Source organism: Crocuta crocuta, unplaced genomic scaffold, assembly GCF_008692635.1.
Source record: "Crocuta crocuta isolate KB4526 unplaced genomic scaffold, BGI_CrCroc_1.0 scaffold556, whole genome shotgun sequence".
NCBI classification, from domain to species: Eukaryota; Metazoa; Chordata; class Mammalia; order Carnivora; family Hyaenidae; genus Crocuta; species Crocuta crocuta.
Window position 1 is genome coordinate 5,940,012 of NW_027527436.1, and position 21,954 is coordinate 5,961,965.

At 41.3% G+C, this 21,954-nt stretch overlaps 1 protein-coding gene across 1 annotated transcript in view; it reads right to left on the reverse strand.

Annotated features, from left to right (window-relative positions):
• Window positions 1-7,936: 7,936 nt before the first annotated feature.
• EPRS1 (glutamyl-prolyl-tRNA synthetase 1) overlaps window positions 7,937-21,954 on the reverse strand; it is a 71,570-nt gene continuing 57,552 nt past the window's right edge. Inside the window, exons 26-32 of the mRNA XM_077759544.1 lie at window positions 21,483-21,638; window positions 20,805-21,002; window positions 20,136-20,309; window positions 15,570-15,730; window positions 13,123-13,201; window positions 8,393-8,457; window positions 7,937-8,297 (exon numbers count right to left, since the gene is read on the reverse strand). Of these exons, the coding sequence (XP_077615670.1) occupies window positions 8,147-8,297; window positions 8,393-8,457; window positions 13,123-13,201; window positions 15,570-15,730; window positions 20,136-20,309; window positions 20,805-21,002; window positions 21,483-21,638 (984 nt within the window). The 3' untranslated portion in view covers window positions 7,937-8,146. The remainder of the gene's footprint in view (window positions 8,298-8,392; window positions 8,458-13,122; window positions 13,202-15,569; window positions 15,731-20,135; window positions 20,310-20,804; window positions 21,003-21,482; window positions 21,639-21,954) is intronic.

Genomic DNA, 21,954 nt, shown 5'->3' on the forward strand with positions numbered 1-21,954 from the left:
GGCGCCCCGCTCTCAGGCAGCTCCTCACCCTGCCCCGGGAGGGGTAACTCTCCTCTTCAGCCTTGCAGCACTTGTCATATTTGGAAATCATCTTTTATAGGCCGCTATAAAGCCATAAACCAGTTTAAAGGGCAATTAAGCAAGAGCTGTCACGTGAGTAGGGACTTCTGGAAATTGAAGGCATGGGCTTCTGATGCAGACTTGAGGGGCTTCTTCGGTTCCTTGTGTGCTTACATACAAAAGCCAGGAGGCTCTGGGTCTTTGAATCAGGCAGAAGTTCATCTGTGGCTTTGGCCTTTCCAGTCTAGGTGTGTGCAATAGCTACTCTGGTGAATCAAGCCATTTGACATAAACAATCAGGTCTTGTCTGCCTGGTGGGTAAAAACTGTGAATTCTGTTACCCGTGTGGAACAGAGAACATTTTAAGGGTCTCTAATCTACATATCAGAGCTACAATAAGTCAAATCCAAAGACGAGGCTAGGGTGATTTTTCTACTGCCATGTCCATTGATCTGGAATAATAAGCACCCTACTTCCAAACATTCTCCACAAGTAAGACAAGAAAAACAGTCCTCATGTTCAGAAAAGATAAAAAAACACTTTTAAGCTGCAGGGGCGAAAGCCATGATCCCAGTTAGTTTCAGGAAGAAAGCTAAATTACAATAACTCGATTTAGCTGAGGCAAGGAAATTTTTTTTTTGTTTTTAATCTTATCAGTGTGTTGCTTATAAATCATAACGATTTTCTGGGTCCGGAATACCTAAAACAGTAGCGGCCTCTATTGTTTTGAGTAGATTGCCTATAGTCAATCCTTTAGAGAAATGCGGATTAAAATTACTATGCCCAATCTTTTCTGAGTTTAAAAGGTCTGACTGTGATGGTTAATTTTATGTGTCCGTTTGACTGGGCCACCAGGTGCTCAGATATTTGGTCAAATGTCATTCTGAGAGTTTCTGTGAGGGTGTTTTGGGGATGAGATTGGTATTTGAATTGGGAGATTGAGTACCAGATTGGCCTTTCCTGATGTGAAGAGCCTCATGCACTCAGTGGAAGGCCTCAACAGAATTTCCCTCCTGCAAGAGAGAATTCGTCCTGCTTGCTGACTGACTTCAAGTGGGGACACTTGGCTTTCTCCTGCCTTCAGGCTTAAGCTTTTCCTTGATCTCGAGCCTGTGGTCTTTCAGACCAGAACTACACCAGTGAATCCCCTGGTTCCCCGGCTTGCTGCTCACCTTGCAGATCTTGGGACTTCTCAGCCTCCCCGTGAGCCAAGTCCTTTTAATACATATTTCTATTTATATACACACCGTATTGATTTTATTCATCTGGGGGACACTGAGAGCTTAGATGCCGCCCTAATAATTTCCTCAGCATCTCAGAAATAATCTCCTAGTAAGCTGATGTTCTAACAGTGGGGGTTGGAATGCAACCAGATTATGAAAATTACTGCACTAACGCTACCTCACTCATCCCTTCATACAACAGATACTAAGTTCCTACATGTCAGACATGGTTCTAGACTCGAGGGAGACAGCAGTGTAAAACAGAGAAAAGTCTCCGCCCTCATGACGCCCACATTCTAGTGGGGAGAGAGAGATAATTAACAAATTAATCATAAAATCTACTGAATGTCAGATGGTAATAAGAATAATGGAAGCAGAGAAGAGGAGACAGCGTTGACATAGGGGTGGGGTGTTATTTTAAATGAAGTGGTGAGGAAAGAATTGACTGAGATGTTTTTTGTTTTTGTTTTTTTAAGCATTTATTTATTTTTGAGAGCCGGAGAGAGACAGAGTATGAGCAGGGAATGGGGTAGAGAGACACACAGGATCTGAAGCAGGCTCCATCCAGGCTCTGAGCTGTCAGCACAGAGCCCGACGTGGGGCTCGAACCCACCAACCGCGAGATCATGACCTGAGTCGAAGTCGGATGCTTAACTGACTGAGCCACCCAGGCGCCCTTGACTGAGATGTTCTTGAGTGAAGATCTGAAGGAAGAGCCTGAACCCTGAAGACACATGAAAGGAGTTCTTTCTTCCGCAGAGGAAGCAGAGAGCATGGGGAGTTCAAGGAACAGGAAAGGAGCTCAGTGTGGTTGGAAAGGAGTGACTGAGGGAGAGAAACAGGATGTGGGGTCTGAGAGGCGATGGTGGGCAGGGAGAGTATGGCGTAGCCTTCTGAGATGGGGAAGCTGAACAGCGACAAGATCTAATTTACATTTTAAAAGAATCTTTGGATGCCCGGTTGAGATGGCATGAAAGCCGAGGCACCCGTTAGGAGACTATGGCAATAATCTAAACAAAAGGCCGGTGACTTGGACCAGGTGGGAAGTGGGAACATACAGGCAGAACCGGCCACATAATTCATGGGCTTGGATACCAAATGAAAGCGCAAGGCCTTTTGTTGAAAAATTACTAGGAAATTTTAAACAGTGTGGTCACTATGAGAACTAGTATGCCAGTTCCTCGAAAAATTAAAAATAGAATTGCTGTTTGATCCAGTAAGTCTACATCCTGGTTCTAAAGCCAAAGAAAATTGGAAGCACGGTCTGTTCATCACAGCAGCACTATTCCTAGGAGCTTCTGTCCATTGACAGACAAAAGATAAAATGTGGTGTGTGTGTGTGTGTGTGTGCGTGCACATGCACATATGTATACATACAATGGAATATTATCTTAATTCTATTCTAACACGTTACTACATAGACGGACCTTTGCAGGCACTATGCTATGTGAAATAAGCTCGGCACAAAAAGACTAATATTGAAGGATTCCACTTATATGAGCTCTGGAAGGCAGTCAAATTCATAGAAGCAAAAGTTAAAGTGGTGGTTGCAGGGGCTGAGGGGAGGGGGACAGGAGGGGTCGTTTAATGAATACAGCTTCAGTTTTGCAAGATGGAAAAGTTCTGCTAATTGGCTACCCCAAAATGCAAATGTACTTAATACTGAAGCATACGCTAAAAAATGGTTACGATGGGGGCACCTGGGTGATTCAAGCCAGTTAAGCATCTGACTCGGCTCAGGTCTTGATCTCAGGGTCATTAGAGCCAATAGCACTTGCTGGGCAATTGGATGTGAAGTATGAAAGAGAACAGTCAAGGTGACATTAGGGATGTGGCCTGATGTTGCAAATGAGATGAAAGTAGGACAAAGGTGACAGCTGTAGGATTGGCGGGGGATGGTGGGGGAGCAAGGAACGGAAATGACATTGTTTGGTGTATCTATTAGACAGCCGAGCTGAGAGGCTATGTAGGACACCAAGTAAGAAAGTTTGGAGTTCAGGGGAGATGGATAGGCTGGGAATATATGAACTTGAATGCTGGGGTGCCTGGGTGGCTCAGTTGGTTAAGCGTCCAACTTCAGCTCAGGTCATGATCTCGCAGTGCGTGGGTTCGAACCCCGTGTTGGGCTCTGTGCTGACAGCCAGCTCAGAGCCTGGAGCCTGGTTCGGATTCTGTGTCTCCCTCTCTCTCTGACCCTCCCCTGCTCACACTCTGTCTCTCTCTGTCTCAAAAATAAACTATAAAAAATTTAAAAAAAAAGAACTTGAATGCTGACAATATACTGTAGGAGGTCGCCAAGGAAACGAGAGAAAATTGGAAAAAGAAGAAAATACGAAGAGATGAGAGAGAAGGAGCAGAGAGGCAGAAGGGAAAATAGGAGGGTGTAGTATTCTGAAGGCCAAGGAGGAATGTGTTTCAAAGAAGAGCGGGAATCAGCTGAGCCAAAAGCTGAGAGCAAGCAAAAGCGGGACTGGGAGCGGCGGCTCCATCTCACATTATAGACGCCGCTGGCGACCTCAACAAGAGGGCAAATGAAGTGGGTTCAAGAGAACAGACAGGGCAAACGGGAGCTGGCAAGTACAGACAAGAGCTTTATGTTAAGACTAAAGGGACAGGGCATCAACAAAGTCGGGGAAGATAACAGCATGTTTGTAAACCGATGGAAAGGAGATCTGATGACACTTGCCGCGGGGACGCTGGAGTGCTCCCAGGGCAGGCGCCAGGAGCCGGGTTCTGGCTGGTGAGGGGGGGGGGGNAAAACCGTGGTGAAGGTGGAATGTGTGGACACACGAGAGGGTAGTCATGGTCGTGGGAGGTCTTGGTGGGTCCATTCTTTTTACTTCAAAAAATTTTTTTTAATGTTTATTTATTTTTGAGAGACAGAGCACGAGTGGGGAGAGGAACAGAGAGAGAAGGAGACACAGAATCCAAAGCAGGCTCCAGGCTCCGAGCTGTCAGCAGAGATCAATACAGGGCTCGAACCCACAAACTGTAAGATCATGACCTGAGCCAAAGTCGGACACTTAACCGACTGAGCCACCCAGGCGCCCTCCTGGTGGGTCTTATCTTATGGTCTCTATCTTCTTAATGAAATCGAAATCGAGACGACCAACTCAAAGTCAGAAAGGGGAAGTCTGAAAAACTCGGGGGGAAAATGTAGGAAGTAATTGTCCAGGAGAGAATGAACAAATGAAGGAAATATAGTGTAATGACATTTTTACCATGTAATACCAATGTTAGCACCGTCACCAGCGTGTATATCCCCCAAGCTCCTCACTCATTCAGCACATATTTCCTAAACACAAAATTTGGTTTTGGTAACATACCTAAAATATACTGCGAGATATCCCTATTACATACTTACTGAAGAAAACATTTTTATATCATTTCAGTACTATGGACGTTTCAAACTCTTGAATCCCGCGGTAAAGTGGAACAGAGGCACCAGTTTCACATGGCCTGCTGAGAGACGGGAATGTGTTTGTCTGTGTGATTTCAAGCCTGGTGGTGTGGCAGGATCGGACGGACCTCATCCTCCAGCTCAAGTACAAGGCTGGAGTCAGCACACTGCTGTCGTCAGGGACGATCCCGCCTTGTCTCCGTGAGGGTCACGCAGGCAACGGCCCCGTCCTCACACTGTTCGGCCCCCGGTCACTGCCCCACTTCCCTGCGCACTCGATGGCCTGCTTTTGCAGCTGAACTAGACAACTTGGAGGAGATAAAGCGAAGAAGAGGGAAATCTCAGGTCCGGCTCTACTCACTACTGTCTGCTTGGGCACTTTGCACAGAGCAGGCGCTCAAATTTATTAAACAAATGGCTAGCGCTTTCTAGATGCAGCGAAAGTGACAAGCGAAGGCCAGAAGATCTGGTAGTGGTAGCTGCGTCCCCAAACTTCCCACGCTCCTGACAACCCCCGAAAACCACAGTTTATGACAAGTGACTTATATTTGTAACTACGATCAGATGTAAAACACGGTGATAGGCGCAGACTCTCCTGTCAAAATGCCTTCTCTTTGCTTGTTGCCGATCTCAAGCCTCAAAGCCTACCCCACCCCCGCCCAAGCAGGCCAGATAAGTTACTAATTTTCATGAAGGTGTCAAATGATTTACTGGCATTAAGAACTATTTTGAACAGCCATGGATGAACCTAGAAATTGCTACCCTATAATTACACTAGCAGTCGCAGGGAGCGCAGCCAGCGGTAACGGTACCTTGACCGATCTGTTTTCTTCTTGCTGCAACAAACCCGAGGCACACGATCACTTTTGTGACTGTGGGTCATTTATCTAATTAATGGCTGTCATCTGCAAGTAAAATGCTGACCATTTCTCTGTCTCTTGGATTCAGGTTTAAGCACCCTCTTGAAAAGCACCACCACTCTTAAGAGGTTTGAAAACGTTTTGGTATTTTAGCTGAACCTCAGTTTGAGAAAGAGAGCAATTTATCAAAAGCAGATTTGGGTGAAGGATTCCTTCCTCAACATGATTACTTGGGAGTTCCTTTAAATAGTGAATACCTTTCAGTCAGCAAACTTCGAGCTTTTCTGTGGTGAGTTCTACTCTTCTCAAGCTTCAAAAAATGGCCTGGGGTTTGTCTTTGCTCCAATGATTGCCACTTCCTCCAAAACGGCCTTGGGCTATGGGACAAAATGTGGTTACTAGTTTCTGATTTACTTTACAGGCTTTTGTCATGGATCCACTACAAAAACTTCATGTTTTAAAGCACTTAGGTTTCTAGGGGAAAAAATCAGAGGCTGAAGTAATTATTGTTAATTAAAGCTATAAGTTAGGAGCAACTTCCAGTTGACTCTGTAAGGTGATTAACTAACATTAGCTATTATTTACTATTTGGTGTGTGTTAGGCATTGTTCTAAGTAGCTTATAAGGTAGAGTAACTCCATGATGAAGGTATTAGACTTCTATTTTACAACTGAATAGGCGGTTTACACAGCTGCTAAAGATAAAAAACAAGATAAAGCATTCTGAACTGCTATAGCTCAAGAAATTGATTCTGACTGAAATGTGGCTCTCGTATATATCTCATTAATCTGAATACATATTCAAAACCTCAGTCTTGAAGGTACAGTATACTTAAACGGCTTTGCTAATTTCCTACCAACTTAATAACTGCTTTGCTGTGTTCTCACACATAGCATATACCAAAACCATGAGGTTTTGCATGTTGTTCTCTCTGCCTGGAATGTCCTTCCTTTTCTATTTATTGAAATTCCACTTATCCTTCAACACACGACTCAAAATTCAAGTCCTTTTTGAGGACCTTTTTCCTTTTATTGGTGTATTTACTACAAAGTGGGAAAGTGTGTTGGAACAGAGCCCCAAAGAGATTTACCTAGTTGACTAGAAACTAATAAAAGGCATTCCAGGCAAAGGGACAGAGACAGAGATGGGAAATGGCTCGTTCACAAGAAACTCCAAATGCTTAGGTCGCAAAAGACTTTGCTGGATTGAAGACCCTAGGCTGAACCAGACTTAAAATAAAATTAATATTTTATTCTGTTACTGATGGTGAGCCATGAGAAGGTTTTTAAGGGGAAGAGGAACATCTTAGTACATTGTACATCAAGGAAGAAAACATCCGTGGAAAGGTGGGGCCCGTCTGAGATGAAACTCCAGAAAACATAAGTAACTGACGTCAGAGGTTGACAGGCATGAGGCTTCCTAGGCATCCGTGAAAGGGGAGACCTAGGAGACATGGGTGGGGATGTCGTCTGGCCAAATGAACATGGCAGACTGTGTGCTGGAGGGCTGGCTAGGCTGACTCTCGGGTTCTGATTTAGGTTACCAGGTACCTTTTGGTAATGTGAAGCCTTTTGACAGGAAATACTGTAGGAAGTGCAGGTCTGGGAGTGGACGGTGAAATGAGGGTCTTGGGACAAATGACCTGAAGTACTGATGGGAACACTCGAGAGGCCTGAGGATGAATGCAGTTGGAATAAGGTCTAGAGCTCAGACCTAGAGACAAAAGTGTTGGCTGGAGCCATCCTATCCGTGTTCTCTCAAACCACGGGATTAGAGGAGGCTGACTAGGCAGCACCAGAAAAGGGAACGAAGTTCAGCCTAGGGAGGGACTAACTAGGAAAAAGAATCTGAGTGGAGGGGAAGTCATAGGAGTAATTTTAGTAAAAACAGAATGTTTTATAGCAGCAGAAGCGCAAGAGAGTGGTATGGGAAGACAAGAGACTGAGACGTTAGCTTTGGTCAGAAGTGGCACCAGGGATCTCAGGGAAAATGGCGGAGGGCGGGGGCGGGGCGGGCGCAGACAAGTGCGAAACAAGCAGCAGAAGTGAGGGGGTTATCCCTGCTGCAGAGAGCAGGGCCGGCGTGAGGTGTGCAAGGTAACTAACTAGCAGTAACAAGACGCAGGAAGAAGCTCCAGGGAAAGCTGTGGGGTTTCTTTGTTTTTTTGGTCCATTTGTGGTTTTGTCTTTTAAGATTTAGGACAATTCTAGATTCAGAAGGAGTTTAGGAAGGGAAGGACTTCAAAATTCCACAGGAAACAAGAGAACTGCTCATTCCAGGTCTGAAACATGAATGAGGGGCACTGGGTTCCCCATTTTTCTCTTCTCTTTGTACAGATGTCCTGTGGCACATAATGGAGGTATTTCAGAAATAAATGAATACATAAAACAGTATTAATTCATGATATTTATTACTGGGGTTGTTTACAGAAAAGTCTTTTTCCCACTGTTAATTTAGGCATAAGAATAAGGTGTCTGTGTCTCATGTGACCTCCTATTAGAACTTTTATTTTAAAAAATCATAAAACTGTCTATATTTGGGAAGATATTAGTATCAATTTTTTAAAAAGTGAGGAGGGTTGGAGAGGAGTTGTGTTTTATCCCTTAGTAACTGCGACCAAACAGGGTATAGAACTTGGCGGGGTTCTTGCCACACACGCATCTGGCTCCCGGCTGCAGCTCACACAGTGGTTGGAAGGGGATGCAAAGGCTTTTAGCGCCCATGGACGGAGCCCCAGGTTCAAGATCTTGATCCCTGAAATTAAAACAAACAAGAATTCCATTCATTTATGCTTTATATTCCCATTCTTTTTCACTGCAATACTCACAGGGTCTGTTAACTACATTTACCTAGCAGTGGTCTTTTTGATCCAGTCTTCACAGTCAATTTCCCCACAGAATGGAATCTGAGCAATCTGATAGAAGAGAAAAAATATTCTGTATTTAGAATTCTTATTCTGTAAAAGGAGTACCTGAGTTGAAGCAAAAAGGACAGGTCGCCCTCGGTACCTGTTTCAGGCCACGGTGCCTTTTCAAACCTCCAAGGAACTTTGCTCAGGCGTAAGGAGAGGAAACTGCTTTCTCCCTCGAGCCAAAACCCAGGCACTGTAAAGCACCACGACAAAGCAAAACTTTCTTTGCAACACTTCAATGTCCAGATGAACTGGCTACAACAAAGTGCCGGTAGAAAGGGTCAGTAGACCCGAGTCTGGCCTCTCGCTGTGCTGCCCTCATTTCAGATCCGGGCACTAGCTGCCCTGCCTTGGTGACCCATTACAAGGAGGACAGAAGAGAGGTGACAAACAGTAAAATGATTTTTAAACTGCTGTTAACAATAACTGAACAGTTAAGTAAACCTCACTTTATGCCACAATGTGATAGATAAGTGTGAATCATCTTTAAAGTCCAAGGGTACTCAAAGTCAAAAATAATTTGTGTCAGAAAAAGTAACTTCTCAAATCTTCTTTTATAGACCATACAGAATAATGGGCAAAATTCATTGCGTATTTGAAAATCTCTAGCTCTGAGTTTTCTTTTGTAAAATGTATGTTGGACTAGACAAGAATTAAGAGCTCCTAAGCTTCTCATGGCATGTCTACTTCAAAGTGAGGTTTGTATGCAAGAAAAATTACACAACACTACTACAGAAAATTCCTGGAGATCAAGGTTAGTAGTGGGGAGATCAAAGGTGTGGACAATCCCCATACATTAGTTTACAAACAGCTAGAAAGTTTTCCAGCTTTCTCATCAATTTCTTTCTTTTTTTAATGTTTATTTTTGAGAAAGAGAGCAAGTGTGAGCAGGGGAGGGGTGGAGAGAGGGGGACAGAGGATCTGAAGAAGGCTCTGCGCTAACAGCAGTGAGCCCAAGCTCAACACAGGGCCTGAACTCCCAAACCGTGAGATTATGACCCAAGCTGAAGTCGGACGCTCAACTGAGTCACCCAGGTGCCCCTCTCATCAATTTCTGATCAACTATTTTGAGCCACACGTTCCATACTCAAATCACGACCCTCCTGCAAACCCCTTATAAGCACCTCGGAATTTAGTTAAACATACTTTAGAAAGCTTCTCTAAGAAGTAAAATGAAAGTAAATTAACATTAGGAAATTGCATAAAGAACAAATAATTCATCAGGTGAACATTCTGCAGGGTGAGGAAGAATTAGTTGTCTGTCTCTTATTCAACAAAATGTGTTAACCTAACTCCCAAAATTGATCAACTGTTATTTTAATAATTTGCCTTAAGACAATAAAGAAGTGATAAATTGCTAGGAAAATCCCAGGAGGGTGGGAGTGAGTGGGTAAAGAGAGGTGCAAGAAATGGTATTAATAAAAATCTTAAAAATTTTTAATAAAAATTGTTTATGCAGTAAAAATGGAGTCAAAAATAAACCTAGATACAAAAGAGCTGAAATAGTCCAAAGTTACCCCCCCGTATTGAAATTTGGTAAATCATTAGCATCTGTACAGAGAGCATGAAAAGAATCTACATTCCTAAAAGTATTGTTTAAAATTCACTACAAAAGACAGAATGGGGGAAAAGCTTTAACCACTGTCACTGTGCAATGATAAAAATATTAAGACTTAATTACAATGAGTGTCTTTGGGTTATAAATTTAAATTTGGATTCTTAGAAAATTTTGCTTTTATTTTTAACCCACAACATAGCTATATTTATTCTACAGCAAGTGGTCTTATTTTCTTTTTCCATAAGAAAAAATTACTGAGCTTTGAGAAGGGATTTCTAAAATAGTTTTTAAAATTTAAAATGGCATAATATGGAAAAATTGAACTGAAGTTATTTAAATTCATAAATCACAATTTTGTAAAAACTCATGTTTTAGGGGCGCCTGGGTGGCTTAGTCGGTTAAGCGTCCGACTTTCGCTTAGGTCATGATCTCACGGTTCATGGGTTCGAGCCCCGCGTCGGGCTCTGTGCTGACTGCCAGCTCAGAGCCTGGAGCCTGTTTCAGTCTGTGACTCCCTCTCTCTCTGACCCTCCCCTGCTCACGCTGTCTTTCTCTCTCCTAGAAATAAATAAAACATTTAAAAAAAATAAAATAAAAATAAAAAAAAAACAACAACTCATGTTTTAATTCTCTGTAGATTCAAAGTAAAGTGTAGGTGATTAGACCTGAAATTTCTATTTATGCATATAATTCATTAACGTGAAAGGATAATATGTATTTTTAGGCTATTTACTCAACCACAGAAAAGTTTTTAACTTTTACTTTTTATTATTTCTATATGCTTTAAAAAGATACAATTTTTCACAACGTATAATATCTTCAATTCTGTAGCAGAAAATATTAATGAGAAATATCAATACTCAAAAATCACAGTGATCAACAGATTAATAATATATGTCAACAGCAAAACAATGATATATAAATAACATTTATTTTTCATTTAATTAAGATCCTTTTGGAAAAATGTACTAAAGTTCTATAAAATCAGATCTAATTTTTTTTCATATTTATACCAACCAAAGAGTAGAAAACCAAACTTTCACCTACATTCAAGTTCCAAAGATCCCTTTCTCCTTCTCCCCACCTAGTAAATACGGTTTTATTTGCAAGAGCCTCAAAGGTTGCCTGACGCTGGGTCAGCGCACAGAAGCTGGCTAGCACAAGGGGCAGGGGGGGTGAAATGGCTCCTGACCAAGAAACTAAATCTAATCTCCATGTGTTCTTTGGACGTGCAACTAACATCCCACTTTGTGCTTTAGGATAGATGCTGAAACCTCTAATCTGATATTAGAATAAAAGATATGACTCTACTGATATCTGCTGAGATTCATTTCTTTGAAAGCAATGGGTTAACTGATAGTTACTCTATTGATTTATTAACTCTTACATAATGTCTTTACCACACTGGACTGCAAAAGTGACTACTATATTTCCATAATAAAGGAAACATTATCTTATTTTTTTAAAGTTTATTTATTTTGAGAGAGAGAGAGAGCGGGGAAGGGGCAGAGAGAAGGAGAGAGAGAATTCCAAACAGGCCCTGTGCTGTCAGAGCAGAGCCCGATGCAGGGCTCAATCTCACAAACTGTGAGATCATGACCTGAGCTGAAACCAAGAGTCAGACGCTTAACCAACTGAGCCTCCCAAGGACCCCAATAAAAGAAATTTTAAAAATTCAGTAATTAATGGAACAAAAATAAAATCAGAAATAAATTACAGTGAAAAGAAAAAATAAGCACTGCATCAGACAGATAGCTGTCCACTTCTTTAGCCTTCTATTAGGAGTACGTAATCTGAGTCAAGTGACAACTTCTGGAAACCAGAAAAGTGGAAGATCACAAAGGCAATAAACGAAGAATAATAGAAAGCTACTGAAGAATTATGGATCTGACGGGGATTTTAAGATTATCTATACTATACTCATTTTACAGATCAGTGAATTGAGAGCCAGAGAGATTAACACATTGTCCCAGCTCATGTAATAAGAGACATATGAAGAGGTTATGACCTGGGGTGCCTGGGTAACTCAGTCAGTTAAATGTCTGACTCGATTTTTGCTCAAGTCATGATCTCATGGTTTGTGAGTTCGAGCCCTGCATCGAGCTCTGAGCTGATGGTGCAGACTGCTTGGGATTCTCTCTCTCCTCCGTCTCTCCGTCCCCCCCGCCCCACCCCGTTTCTGTCCCTCCCCTGCTGGTGCTCTCTCTCTCTCAAAAGAAATAAACTTAAAAAAAATAATTAAAAAAATAAAAACAAACAAAAAGATACAGAAGAAAGTGCATTAAACTTGAGCCAAAAGAGACATCTAAATTCTAGGACCAAGTTTGCCTCTGTGGAGCTTGGGGTAATTCACTTAGACTCTGGCCCATGGTTTTCTTATTCATAACCTGAGAACACAGGGTTGGTTGTAAAATCAAGCATGTGTACCAGAATATTAAAGTTCACAGTGACTCACTGTGATAATCAACAATTTTGCAAATCAGGACATCTCTTTTCTTTGAAAATTGGAAGTTTCAGCTAGAAACATCTGCATACTCAAAACACATAAAATTGATAAAATCTGAAAGAACCACTAAGTACCTGAGTAGAAAGACACAGATCTTTTAAAGGAGCCTGAAATACCCATTCATTTTGAAAAACAGGCTTAGACATGGGCAATATTTTCCCCCTTACTATTCAGAAAAGCTCAATCAATTAAGATCAGGGAATTGAAATTTTTGACTTTAACTTTATTTTAGGAATATGCACATGGCATTTCAACATTACATTACGTTATTGCTTACTTCAGAACTTAATTCAAGATGAAAAACAAAATTAAAATCTTCAATAATTAAACCATTAGGGGTCATACAGAATGAATGCTAAACAGCCAGTATTTCAAGCATGAGAAAAAGCTTTCACATAATCAGTTCACAGTGTTATCCAGAAATGACATAAAGCTGTAATGCTTTAGGAAAGCCAAAGGAAAACAGGATAAAATGTGGAGTGACATATAATCCTGTTGCGTGACTGGCCTTGGAAGAGGGATTAATATCAGGCATAAATTCAGTGAGTCTAAAATACCATTACTGAAATATGTTTATATTCAAAACTTTCCACAAGTCTCTTACCTTCCCAGAATCTAGCATCTTCTGAAAGTCTTCCATTGTATTAGCCACGACCATATGAGTCTTAAGGTCTTCAGAAGCCCTATCAAAACATAATTGAAAAATATATTTTTTTCTTACTAATATGACAAAAAATTTTTAAATTAGCATAGTTTAGCAAAAGAGCAATAACCTGAAAGTGAGAACTTTTCAATGTGAATCTCAACTTTGTCACCAGCAGTGAATGACATGTAGAAAGTCTCTGTTAATTCATCCCTGTATTACTATTAACACTAAATGAAGGGGAAATTTGCCAAGCACCTAACAGGTAATACTCTTTTTAAAAAAAATTTTATTTATTTAAGTCACCTCTACACCCAAAATGGGGCCTGAACTCATGACCCGGAGATCAAAAGTCACAGACTCTTCCCACTGAGCCAGCCAGGTGCCCTACTTACTTTTGTTACTCCTGTTAAATCTCCACTACCCAACATTCTATTCCTGGCTATATCACTACCATCTATGAGAGTCTATCATTTTTTAAACCTCTTTGGTCTTAGTTTTCCTTTCTACAAAACTGGAAAAACACTCAAGTAATCTAGCTACCATGTAGGACTGTTGTAAAAATCAAATACAAAGGCATGAAACGTCTTAAAAAAGGAAAAACAATAAATACACAATATTCGAGCTGTTTTCGTATGCTAAATAATTCCCTTATAAGAACTTCAGGTTTTAGAAATGGAAGTATTATTCTCTTTCACGTTCAAAGTCACGCAATACACGAGGACCATTCGTGGGTGGTAACCAAGAAAGAGAAAGCACATATTTCTTTTCTGACTCTAAGGTCTAAGACCATGTGAATTCTGTGCCAGTAACTGCTAGCTCTCAACCAAATCTCCTCCTTCAGACTTCTTCATAGTGAGATAAGCTCATGTAAGTACGTGATTGCCAGTGAGATCCAGAAAAAAGTACACCACTTCCTATGCTTAAGACTTAGGGTGGGGAAAAAAATGCGCCTTTATGCAACCTACATTGTTAACAAATTTAGTGAATAAAAATACCACTGATCTGCTTTTTATCCACTAAAGCAATGGTTTTCCCACCAGGGGTGTGCATCTGGAATCACACAGAGAACACTTTAACACTACAGGTAATCTATCTTAAAACCCAGTGTGAGGCTCAGGTATGTTTCTGTTCCCAAAGTTCCTAGGTGACTCTGAAAGAAATCCCTAAAAAAGAACCACTGTACTAAATACGCTATTTATTCATTTACTTTTTAATGTTTTATTTATTTTTGAGCGAGAGAGAGAGTGAGCGAGCATGCGCTCAAGTGGAGGATGGGCAGAGGTTGGGACAGAGGATCTGAGGCAGGCTCTGCATCAACAGCAGAGAGCCCTATGCAGCACTCGAACTCACAAACCATGAGATCATAACCCAAGAAAAGCCAGACGCTTAACCAACTGAGCCCCAGGTGCTCCCAAATGCTCTACTTAAATGGCAGCAATAGAGACAGGCAGCTTTCTAATCTTTCACCTCTGACAATATTACCTGTTCTGAGTTCAGACGGACTTCAAATGCACTATTCAGTAGTGGACTAAGTAAATCCGTGAAGTCAAGAGACTCATTATCATTCTCATTTTAGGGTAAGCAAGTCTAGAGAAGTGAAACCACTTGCCCAAAAACATGTAAGCAAGGACCAATGCCACAGCTGAAATTAGTTCCTTCCTTAAATGCATGACTTAGGGAGGCCTAATAGGTGTCCAGCACAAGGTATTAGAAGACACATGAATGAGTAAGATGCAAGCACCACCTTCCCCCAAACTGAGCCTCTCTCCCCAGTGGCAGTGGGCCTTTTCTCTTTGCTTCAGGTGGGTAGGAAAGAAAATAAAGAACCACACATATGCACTGATCTTCTAGTGCCTCTGCCTTGAAATCTCTGATTCTAGAAGACCACTCTCTACAGGTCAGGGCAGCCCTGAAGCTTCCTCTCACGCCAGACCTCCGATCCCCATCAAAAGGTTCATAGCCTTGGCTATAGGTCATAGTCACTTGGGGAGCTCTTAATACTACAGCTGCCAGGCTCACTTTAGACCTACTAAATTAATATTTTTAGGGAGGGTTCTAGGCACTGGTATTTTTTAAAGACCCCTGGGTGCTGGTAATGTGTATCCATCAGGTGAGAATCTGCGCCTTAATCCCCCAAATTTCTATGTCATAAAAGCCTGCATCTCAAGTTAACCCCAATTAGTCCATGGGACAGAGAGGCCATTGCTACAAACCTAAGTAGAAAGCTCTTGGAAAAATCATCATGCTACAAGTCAAAAACACAAAGAGAAAGGTAAATTAAGAACCATGAGAGCTCAGAGGGAAAGATGACTTCCAGTTAGGGCACTGAAAAAAATCCCTCAGTAAGCTCTCAAAAGCTGAACAGGATTTCAAGATCAGAGACAAAAGCAATTCTAAGGACTAACCTTGTAAAAAGGTTCACATGGATGTCTTCCAAAATAGCTTTAAGTTTAGTCTCAGCCTCATTATCAGCAAATGTCAGCTTTTCTCCAGTATCTCGTCTGACAGCTACAAACTGACAGCTCTTCATATCACGCGGCCCAACTTCAAGTCTGATTGGAACTCCCTAGAAACAGAAAGGCAGTTAAAATGATACGTGTATGTCTCCACTTGAAGATAAAGAATTATTTCATGGTTTTACCTACTATAAACCATAAAAACCCTAAAATCAAAGGCATTAACAAATAAGGAGAGCAGGCAATATTCCGGAGACACGACAGCAATCTATTCCAGTAAGAACACATGAACCTAAGAAAAGATGTACTGCCCAAGTGGTTTTGAGCTGACAAAGTGTTTAGTGGAGAAACACGAGGGTAGTGTTGTCTAGATCAGTATTCCTAACTTCTCACGCGACGGCACGCACAGGAAGTTCTATCTGCGTGGCACAAGCAGGGAAACAGAGAAGACTTCTTGAACCTAAGGCCACCCAAACCACTGGGTAGTAACCCTGGCACATAAGGGGCTCATTCGTGGCACAATGGTGTACCCTGGTCTGGTTGGTCTTAGGTCTGGACGCTCTAGCATGCAGGAGGCTCTCTAAAGAGCTTGTTAAAGCACAGACTGCTATGGGTGTGCCTGGGTGGCTCAGTCGGTTAAGAGTCCGACTTCGGCTCAGGTCATGATCTCGCGGTTCGTGGGTTCCAGCCCGGCATCGGGCTCTGTGCTGACTGCCAGCTCAGAGCCTGGAGCTTGTTTCGGATTCTGTATCTCCCTCTCTCTTTGACCCTCCCCTGCTCATGCTGTCTCTCTCTCTCGGAAATAAATATTTAAAAAAATAAATAAATAAAGCACAGACTGCTAGGCTCTACCGCTGGAATTTCTTACTACACTAGGCCAAGGAACGTTCTCAAGTGACGTCAGGACTGCTGGCCCTGGGACTACACTCCAGGAACCACTCCCCTATTATATGCCTTTGGATTTTACAAAGAAGCGTAAGGACTAAATGCAAGTTTAAGCTTATGAGTGTTCAACTCTTATGAATGCCCAGGAAGGGAGTTAAGGCTCAGGGAAACCTTATTTTTAGGGTCTAGTACCTTACCCGATAAACAGTAGGGGGTTTTTTTAAACTACTTTTTTTTTTTTTCTTCAGTAAATGATCCTCTAAAACTAATTTGGGGTTTTCAAATTTAAGTTAGGCAACCTCTACATATACAGTTTAGCCAATGGTAGCCCCCCAAATCAAAGTCACAGGAAAAATTTTAAATGTTATTCTAGAGAAAATGATTTACCTTTAGAGAAGACTTGCTTTATAAAATACTGAACACCCTCAAACAAATTGTTATAGACTAAGTATTACATTATTTTACTGTTTTCCTTTATTAACCCAATGTATATGCATGTGTAAACGTGTTAAGTGTAACGAGATTTACAAGAGGAATAACAAACAGATCCTGCGCTCCAGGAGCTTCACATTTTCCGGGGACATAAGGCATGCATGCAAACAAGTACAGAAAATCAGAGATGGGAGACCACGCTCAGCTGGAAGAGAGAAGAAAAGTTACTACAGAAGGCAAAAATTAATGAGTAATTCCAGCAAGAGTGAAGAACATTCTGTGAAATAACCAACCTGTATTTACAAAAGTGCCCATGTCATGAACGATAAAGAAAGGCTGAGGAACTACTCCCAATTAAAGGAAACCAGAACGACATGAAGATTAACAGCAATCGATGGGCCCTGTACTGGACAAGGAGAGCCATGGCAGCCCAGGGCAGGGCGTCAGAGGCTGAGCGGGGTGAGAGGGCGCCGTGGCATGAGAAGAGCCTGACACGGAGTGGCACAGCCCATGTGGGATGGGAAGGGCATTCGCGCGGGCGAGAGGGAGGCAATGACACAGAGAGACCAGCTGCATGGAGGGGCTGAACAAATCAAGATATTAAAGATAACCGGAAATAGGTTTTTCACTGTCAGAGAAGGGAGTGAAAACCTGGAATGGGAGAAAACTAGAATGAGTCCTGTGTTTCTTGATTGGAACTGAAAGAAATAACGTGAACTCATGGTTATCAAATTACATAGATATGGAAATACATGTATAAATGTGTGTGTGTGTGTGTGTGCATGCACGTGTGTGCATATACTCAGTCTGCAGCCATCTACTGAGAAGGTTTGCATAGAGGGACAGCTCAAAAGTGATCAGCGCACCCAGCACAAAATACCATCTCTGCTCAGAGAACCAGGGCTTCTGTGAGATAAGGCTAACTGCAGTACCAAATAGCAAGGGAATGCTCAAAAGTCAGCTTTAAGGGATTCTACTAGTCACATCAAAGACACTTTGAGCCTCAAAATAATGGTTGTAACCCACTGAAAATGACCTGAAAAACCATGGCTCAATAAAAATATTTTTTTACAACAAAAATATGTATTATTTAACTGATTAAAAAAGTGAATGTGGAATGTGCTGTGTCAAGATCATGATAATCAAAGAAAGCCTGAGGAACTACTCCAGACTAAAAGAGAGTAACAAGATTTGACAACTACATGCTATACAATTTTGAACCAGATCTTTCTGCTATGAAAGCACTATGGGGACAACGCAGAAAATTTGATAGGGTTCAAAAATCAATGGTAGTAATAGATCAATGTTAACATTCTGAGTGTGTTGGCTATAGCATGAGCATGTAGGAGTGAAGAGGCGTCAGGCTAGAATCTTATTTTCAAATGGTTCAGGACAGAAAAATTAATTTTTTGTACTATATGTGCTTGTTACAAATTGGGAGACTGGGGAGCCTGAGTGGCTCCGTCAGTTAAGCATCTGACTTTAGCTCAAGGTGATGATCTCACGATTCACGGGGTCGAGTGCCACTTCAGGCTCTGGACTGACAGCTCAGAACCTGGAGCCTGCTTCGGATTCTGTCTCCCTCTCTCTCTGCCCCTCCCCTGCCTATGCTCTGTCTCCGTCTCAAAAAATAAATAAAAGCATTAAAAAATACATTTAAAAAATGTGTGATTGTTTCATGATAGCAAATTTTACAACCTAAGTGGAAGAAAAAGCACAAGCAAAGACACAGAGGTGGAAAAAGAGACTGTCAGAGAACAGAGAAAAGGATGTATGAGTGGAGGATAACGAAATATAACAGCTAGAAAGATCATCTGAGGCCAAATTATAGAGGAGGCAAATATTTTATTAATAGTTTTTTCTAAGTAACAAGTTATGAATTTGCTCATAAAGGATTGTTGTTTGCTTGCTTTTCAACAGCAACACAAAATTATCTTAATCATCCAACAGAGTAAAAAGAAAAGTAGTTAATATACTCATATTATTTTCCCCTTTCTATTTTCCTACTAGAGAAGTTTTGTGGGGGGAGTTGCAGGGTCCGGTCTGACAACCAAACCATATACCCCAGTTATTAAACTGAGTCTCACAGTACATACCCCACCCTACGCCACCGCCTCTCTGTACAAAGTTAATCACTATCAAACGAATAGGAATCTAGATCTTCCAAAATACTTTCTTTTCTCAGGAATTCTTGGACTAAATGGAGATAAACTGGCATTAAAAAGTGCTATCAATACTTTCCACTAACTAGAAAACTCTTTCATGTTCCTTAGTTTTAGGCATCATTTAGAACATAGGTGCTTTGTTTCCTTTCCTGAGAATTGTAGACAAGGAAATTGTAGCAGCACCAACTCGTACTAAGAGATCCCCTTCACAGCACAGGCTCATCAGGATACTAAAAGAAGAGTTTGTGGATTCGAGAGACCCACAAGTCAGAAGAGAAGAAGGGAGATGAAAGGGGAGCAATACAGAAGGGAGAAGTGAAAATAGATGCCCTTTTTTTCCCCTTTCAACCCAACCAGTAGCAAAGAATAAGCTTCTCCTCCACTACGTGGTGCCCCAGGCAAGTACATGGGCTCAGATAAGTCACACAACGGCCACTTCTTAGCAAGCAAAAAACACTGCAATGAAAGGGAAGTTACAAAGAAAATATTTATCTTTAAAGTTTTTGTTAAGTGTAGGAAGAGTAAGTAAAGAAAAAGGCATATCACACAGAAGGGAAGCAATATAACTACTAATTTTTTAGCACAGAAAATTTACCTTAGGGGCCAATTAGAATAAACAGGGGCCTAAGTAGCAGCAGTTTGGGGGCCCCTACGTGTGTTCGCACTGAAGAACCCCAACACTGCTGGGCTTCCACACCTGGCCCCAGCTTGCAGCTGCGTATCACTACGTCTCGTGTGTTTCCTGCACTGTGAGCTCACAAATCCTGGACTCCTTGCTGCTAGATCTAATGGGATTCCCTTGGTAGAGCCTATGAAATCAAGTTAAATCCCAGCAGTTTATAAACTTTAGTTATCACTCACTATTACAAAGATTTCGACTTTGTCTAAGTGAAGTTAAAATGAAGAAGAAAAAAACCTCACAACTATCCAGAGAAAAGTAATGAAGAAGCCTATGTTTTATAAAAGCACGCATACAGAAAATCTAAATCCAAACTGGGAGTGGGGAAGTAAAAGATGCAACTGAAGAATTTACCTTGAGCTCCCAGTGGTTGAATTTCCAACCTGGAGAATAGTTATCTCGCAAATCAACTCTAACTCGAATATTAACACTGAGTAACCGCCTTCGATAGTCATTGCATTTTGCAATCAGAGCATCTCTGTCTTCTTCAGAAAGTGCATTTGTAATGCCACAAGGAATAACCACCACCTAGAATCAGCACAATGTCACAAGTTTATTACAAACAAACAGTGTACTAAGGTAACGAAGTCCCATCCCTGCAGGATACCCAGAAGCCAAAACCAACTAGGGACTACAAAGTTTAACACGGATCAACTTGTGTGACTTCTAATCTCCACTAAACGTGTAGCACTTGGTTGGATATTACTTGCCTATGCTAAATGTAGTTTTTTTTTTATCTGACCTACTATGTTTCATTGAACCTATTGTAAATCATTTCAAGAAATGATTTCTAAAAAGGTTTTACATAAAAAGCAGCTAAAAATTAAAAGAGCAAAGAAAACAGTAACAGAAATGATACACCTAGTTATACAATACTGTATGTTGTATATCATACTGTATATTATACGGTATGTTGTTTCTGAATCAGCAAAATCTACCTGAATGATATTCAGGAAAATCATCCTTGAGTAACCAGGGCTTGTATTTTATAAAATGAAGGATAAAGAGAAATATTTTCCTTACCTGAACACAAGCTACACGGGGTGGTAACACTAAGCCCATGTTGTCCCCATGAACCATGGTCATAACACCAATAGTCCGAGTTGTCAGGCCCCACGAGTTCTGATAGGCAAACTGCTTCTCTCCTGGTGTCTTTGGATCTTCAAAAATAATTTCAAACATTTTGGAAAAATTCTGCCCTAAATGATGTGATGTTGCTCCCTAAAAAAAGAGATATATAAGCTTTAATTTTAATACCCAATTACGCCTCTGAAAAGGATTTCTGTAAGATCACACACCTCAAAATGACACTAGATACATAAACTTATCTTCCTTGATATTTTTATATTCTTAAAGCATAAATGATATAACAGAGAGACTAGGATTAGTCAAAAAAAAACCCATAGAAGAGTATTTGCTGGTAGCAGCCCCTTTCACAGAAGTAATTTCAACTACAAAGGTAACAAAAGAATCTGTGCTTTGGTAATTCAGGATACAAGCCTTCACTTAATTAAGTGACCTTAGAGATTTAGAGAAGAATGGGACAGAGAAGCTTAAATTATAATATGGTCTAGGAAGCACATGAAATGTACTGATATTTTTGAAACAGTCTACTTCTCTGATGACATAAGCAGTCTGCTGGATGTGCCCACATGCTACGCTGACAGTCCCCCATGAACCGTATGTAGACTTTGCTGATACCTGGATGGCTCTTCCACTAGCAGATATAAATGCTTCTACAGTAGTTGTATAGTCTCCTCCTGCAAATTTTTCCTTCTCAGTCTTTCTGCCTTTTACAACAGGAATTGCCAGGAGTTCCTCGTATACCTGAGCATATAAGTCAAGTATCTGCAAGACCTGTAACAACATTTTAAGTGTGAAAGCGTTAAAAACTTGTAGTGCACTTATTTCTTATAGGCCTATGAAACTGTGCTGTTAAAACTAACTGTGGTGTGGGGCGCCTGAGTGGCTTAGTCAGTTAAGCGTCCGACTTTCACTTAGGTCATAATCTCACGGTTTGTGGGTTCGAGCCCCGCGTCGGGCTCTGTGCTGACTGCCAGCTCAGAGCCTGGAGCCTGTTTCAGAGTCTGTGTCTCCCTCTCTCTCTGACCCTCCCCTGCTCATGCTGTCTCTCTCTCCTAGAAATAAATAAAAATATTTAAAAAAAAATTAA